Source organism: Cucumis melo, chromosome 3, assembly GCF_025177605.1.
Source record: "Cucumis melo cultivar AY chromosome 3, USDA_Cmelo_AY_1.0, whole genome shotgun sequence".
In the NCBI taxonomy this organism is placed as follows: Eukaryota; Viridiplantae; Streptophyta; class Magnoliopsida; order Cucurbitales; family Cucurbitaceae; genus Cucumis; species Cucumis melo.
In genome coordinates, this window is record NC_066859.1 from 20,744,248 (window position 1) to 20,750,509 (window position 6,262).

General features: G+C 32.6%; 1 protein-coding gene across 1 annotated transcript; it reads right to left on the minus strand.

The window, feature by feature from the left end:
- Window positions 1-3,602: 3,602 nt before the first annotated feature.
- Window positions 3,603-5,970, minus strand: LOC103496616 (reticulon-like protein B16). Its single transcript, XM_008458551.3, has 5 exons — window positions 5,560-5,970; window positions 4,913-5,093; window positions 4,619-4,760; window positions 4,190-4,259; window positions 3,603-3,933 (listed from the first exon to the last, which is right to left on the minus strand). The coding sequence occupies exons 1-5, from the start codon at window positions 5,672-5,674 to the stop codon at window positions 3,767-3,769; spliced, it is 675 nt and encodes a 224-aa protein (XP_008456773.1). The 5' UTR covers window positions 5,675-5,970; the 3' UTR covers window positions 3,603-3,766.
- Window positions 5,971-6,262: the final 292 nt, after the last annotated feature.

The window sequence follows — 6,262 nt, forward strand, 5'->3', positions numbered from 1 at the left end:
AAATATACAGTACGGCAACTATGATTACATATAACACAAAAGAAATCTTGTTCCTAAATGAGAACATTAGTTATTAAATTCTGATTATGAAAACATATAAGAAATTAATTACAAACTAAAGAGAGTTGAATTTAATACCAATAAACTATGATAGGGTAACTCATGAAGTAGTTATACTTATACGGTCCCAAATATATGAAGCACACTATAATTGAATGACTTAGAGACGAAACAACATATTTAAATTGAAAAAAGGAAAAAAAATGGAGATCATTCATTTACAAACAAAAATTCCAAAACAACTTAACCAAAAAATATACAACAATAATAATAATAAAAAAAAACTACTAACTACTATAGGACTCAATACCGTAAAGGTTCTTTGCAACACCTACAATTGTGATCCCTCCCACCACATCTATTACAACGAAGTGTAACTTAATTTTCCAAATAAGTAGTAATTCTCTTTTTCTTAGGCCTCCCAGCAGGACGTTTGACTTTAGGAGGAAGAATTGGATCAACATGAACCTGGTGCATATTTGTAAATTGTTTCAATAGATGTGTTTCTGTCCTATATAATAAAGCCAAAGTTGAAACATGGTAAAATTGACGAGTGAAGATATGAATATGAAGCATTCTTGAGGAATATGCAATGCATGTGGAGCATGGGATCAAATCAAGGTCCCACCGTCAACAAACACAAGTATGGTCTTGGATGATGACAAGAAACTGTTCTGTCCCATGATGCACAAACTCATGTTGATTTGTGGGATAAATCTGGCAACAAATAATTATGAATGTAGGTTACGAGTTATACTCTTAAAATGATAAATACAATTTTTGGAATAAAATAAGCCTTACATTTATTGCTCGACTGTTCTTTGATTCTTCTCAAATTATATCCCGGCGTATGTAGAAAGATGTGTACGTTGGAAACTCCAATGAGTACAACGTTCATAAAACCATTTTTGAAACAAACCACAAATAGATTCTAGAAGGCAAATAATAGGTAATTCTCGTGCTTCTTTCAACCATGAATTCAAACTTTTGGATATATTGGTTGTCATCAATGAATATCTTTTCCTTTGAAAAAATACCCTAGCCTACCTCGGTTTGTCAATCTCCTCTAACTCATGCCTAATAATTGGAGAAACATCTTACAACTTTCTGATGTGATATTCAAATTCAATGGTAGTATATGCTCTAGCACAACTTGGAAAAGAATCCTCAATTGGACATGACTTGTGGTTCTTTTCTAGATTCTTATACAAATGAAATGTACATAAACCATGCTCTACTGAATGAAACACAGAACTAAGCTCATTAGCTATACTCTTATAAGCATTAGATACAATAACAAGATTAGTGGGTTCACCAAAGGTCGCCTTAAGGTTGCAAAAAAATCAAGACCATGACAAATCGTTCTTTGAACCAACGATAGCAAAAGCTAAAGGGACAGTTTTTGAATTACCATCAAGCATGCAAGCAGTAAGTAAAGTACCTTAGTATTTATTCTTCATAGATGCCCTATCAACTGATATTATATGTAAACAGTAATTCCAAGCATCTACAGAAGCAGCAAGAGCCACAAGATCATATTTAAACCTATTTCTTCATTAGCTTCTTCTGATATATATGGTCGTGAAATGAATAAAGTCAAAAGTAAATATCATATCAATTTAAAATGTAACGAAAATTAAATTACGTTGTATTTGAAAAATTAAGGTACCTAGGTTTTTTTTTCAGTCGGTGCATGTGAGAATGCTGACAAGAGAGCATAGGATGACTCAAGAGAACCCCTAATAGAATTCAAAGCAATCTCACGACCTCTCCACACCTTGTCGTAACTTACATTCACACCATAATGCCTTTTCATATAACTAATAACATCGTGTGGACAAAATGAAACCTTGTCATTCAATTTAAAAAAGGACTTCATACACTCAACAACCATGTAAGATGTTGCTTGTCTATGATCATCATTGACAACGTCAATAGCACAATGGTGGATATCTGTAAATTTACGAACCACCCACCCACCACTTTTCTTATTGACTGATGCACGTAAATACCAACCACAAGACAAATCCTTACAACATATATTAAAAGAAGTATGATTAGACCAAACCATAGTAAGTTTAGAACTATTATTGAGAGCAAGCAAATAAATAGCTTTCTTTATTTATCCCTAAACAGTGCACCTTTTTTAATGAGGATATCAGATTGCGAGGATTTAAAAGCTTCAAAATCAATTATTGTGGAATCCAACTCTGGCTCTTGGACATAATGTTCTTTTCCTGCTATACTAGAGTTCAAATACTCTGTATTTTCTGAAGTGTTGGACATCACTGAGTCAACAACACATAAATCACTTTGAGAGAATTTTGATAAAACCAGCCTAAGCTATGAGACATTCTTATCTTCAACAACAATTCGAATAAGATTAGAAGTATTGCAGCCAAGCCAATAAACCGTCAAATTAGACACAACAAGATGTGAAGTGGAAAAAAAATCTTACCTTGAATACAATCAACAAATTGTTGGAATGCAGAATCGGATGAGATGTAAACCTCCGGAAAACGATATTCATGATATTATGAATTTTCATTCCACATATCATTAAAAAAAACAACCTTATTTGTTGTAGAGCCATAGAAACAGAAAAAAAAAATAATTGAAAAAGAAGACCGACACTTCAATTATAAAAACGGAGAAAAATAAAAACTTTGTTAAGAGTTTGAATTTTATTAAAGAAATATGACGATTTCCAAACTAGATAAAATGTTTGGATGGATTGAAGAAATTCTTTTCACATCTTAGATAAAATGAAGATGAATCTAATATAACAACCAAATATGTAGTGTTTTATAAATTTATTAATAAAATATTTTGATATTTTGAAAAACAATTAAATGAAAGTTTATTAAATATAGATATAATAATTTTAATATAAAATTAAAATAATAAAAAAGATTAAGATATTTAAGAAACTTTATTAGACTTATATTTTTTTTTTCGAAATCTTAAAAAATGGATGTTATGAATTAGTTAAAGGTATATTTTCAAAATTTTAGAAAATAAATATATAAAAATTTTATTGAAGGTAAATGTTCAATGAGGATATAATTTTATTAAATAAATATACAAATATTTATTAGAAATAAAGGTTGTGTTAGGATATAACACAATATCAGAGCATGAAAAATACACTATTATGATACATTTAAAATACAGTGTAACATATCATGTAATCATACCACACCCCAATCAGGAGTAAAGCAAAGATTCCGTTTTTGTGGTATAATTCATTCTAACCAGCTCCCCAAATTTTGTCATTCTATCGGATTCCCGAAATAGAAACCAACAAACTTATTGTTGGGTATTCAATAATGGGCCCTTTTGTGGGCTGGTCCATACTTGACAAAAAGGAAATTCTATCTTATTATTAGGCCTTGACCAACCAACCAGATTCAAAAGCTTGCCCTACTTACCAGTTTCAAAAGATAATATTCATAAGTATAACACTAAATAGCCTCTCCCAAACAAAAAAACATAACCCTGATCTTTTCTTCTAGCAATTAAAAACAAACATGTGTGATATCTGATCTAGAATGGTTGAAATCATTAAACCTTGGGGTATGAAATACACATGGCCAAGCAATAACCTTCAAGAATCCAGTTAACAAGGCATTCCTTCGTGATGAAACATTGTTACAATTTTCCTGTGGTTTCAGTTAAACTATAGAAAATTAAAGGCAGAGTTTCTTCACTGATTTTTATCCTTGGATAAATTACCAGGGAGTCTGCTGAAAACACTCTCATCCATCACTCGATAATGCTTTCTAAATTGTTGGCGGATCATTCCGCAGTATCTGTCAACATGTTTATCGTATTTGCTGTACAAAGCAGGGATGGTTATTGAGATGATTGTTCCTGTAATCCAGTTACATGGAAAAAATCAACATCCTACGTTAAGAAGACTCAATTACAAAGGGGTATTCATTTCATGGGAGCAAAAAACATGAAAGGAAATGATGTATGGACAAAACAAACAAAATTTTCTGAATGTTTACTCGTCGGTGAGGATCAAAATGAAGTAATGTGACTGATTACTGTAATTTACCAAGAGATGAAACGTATACAAACTAAAGATATGTCAATGCAAGTGTTTTAGGATGTTCATACATACCAATATATGCAAAGGTGAAGAAAGAAACGTAGCTACCAACGACGGATAAAAGCCACAAACCGATCACCATCTGCAAAAGGTGTTTGCAAGGTTAATCAAATTATTGCAGCCAAAAACAAAAGAAGTAGCAAGTCAACATTATACTCTTGAAGTGAATATTAAGTTCATGCATTCTTGAAACTGTCCTGTAAATCATTCACTACCTGAGGCTTGAGCCACTCATGGTTGCCTCATCCAAATGGCATCATCGAAGGTGTATATTATATTGGATATCTTAAATCTCTTATTTCCAGAGGAAAAGTACTTAAACCCAATAAATACTTATCAGTTTTGGCCATTTAATTCAAGTTCCAATAATATGGGATATTAGGACTAGTATGCATCACACGTATGATAATTCACGCATTCAATGTTGCTTCAAATACTAACCCTGAAAAAGAGTTTGAAATCATTGCCAAGTGTGATATCATGAGCCATAAGTAACGTGTTATTGATTTTCGCCCGAAGCGATGCTGCTACGTTGTTGACAAACTCCTCCGACAGTACCAGCTGCGGTAATGTTTGAAGTTGCCTGCATAAAGAGAGAAAATGAAGAAAAGCTAACAAGGAAAACAAATTATCTGCTGGAAGAACAAAGTAGTATAAGCAAAAAGTAATCTGTAAAAGACTGCGATATGCAAGAACTTCAGAGTGAATCAAAACATAAGTCAGCCATAACCGTACTTGTTTCGGAATGCAGCGTAGTTGGCACGAAGAAACAATAGGACAACCAAAATCAGCAAGACATCCGAACATGTTGTCAACAATGGCAATCCAGAGTGCTCAATTAGAAGCCAAAATACCGTAGAAACAACAATAATGCCGAAAGAAACATGCCACTGTTTCCACAGAAGAATATCAGCCGCTATGCAAAAGAACAAAGGGTCAAAATTCTTGATTATCAAACTAGAAAGGGGAATATCATCATTGTTTTTAATTTTTCCTTATAAGACACAAAGAAGAAACATGAAAACCACTCAAGAAATTTGTAATAAAACTGGGAAAATAGCCAATGTAGAATCCGATTCCCAAAGCAAAAAGGCAACAAAAACTTCAAGTTTCAACCAGTCAAAGTCGCAATTCAAATACCAAAAAGGGAAACAAACAGATAAATGAAAAGAATAGCAACGAATCAGGCAAACCCATTTGAGAAAACACTTAAATTGAAGCTTCATATCATCCAGTGAATCATAAAAAATAAAAACCCTCAAGAATCACCGATTTCAGCCATCAGATTCAAATCAATTCTCGAAAAGGGGTCGAAGGAATCTAATTCAGAAACGCGAAATTGATCGAGATACAACGAAGTTATATAAGGAGAATTGAAATACCTTTACCGCCGCCCATGGACTGGTGGAGTAAAGTTTGGCGGTCACATGAGGTGCAGGGTATGTCTTTCCCGTCAGCTTCAACGTTTCCGGCAGCTGTATCGGAAAGATCGACCATTGCAGTTATCAATTGGTCGGGTCCGGTCAGACAGAATTGTGGAGGTTTAGAGTCAAAATTGAAGGTGGAGAAGAGTTGGGGTTTTTGTTTTTGTATGATCGAGAAATCCGAAGGCAAAGATGGAAATGGATTTCACGCAATTGAAGAATTTTTTAACTTCCAAATTCAAAGCATTCCCTCTTTCTTCTTCTCTCAGAGGCTGAATATGAAGAAAAAGTCGCTTTCTCTTTTTTATTTCTTGTAGTATTATTTTAATGGAAACCTTACAGTTTGTTCTATGGGTATTTTATTGTTTTAGTTATTTTCAAGTTAGACTTCAAATGTATATGTTTAATGGATTCTCAATTATCCAACAAAACATTCAACTTTCCCAACCAATAATAATAATAATAATAACAATAATAATCATGTTTCTAATGGAAATTAAAAAAAAAACCAAAAAAAAAAACAAAAACAAAAACAAAAGAGAAGAAGAAACATTTTAGGATGCGAAGGATTTTTTAGATTACTTTTATAAAAAAAAAAGGATGAGTTGACAAATTGAATGTGAAATTCCATGATTGTCCTCATAAATGACTCAAATTTCAT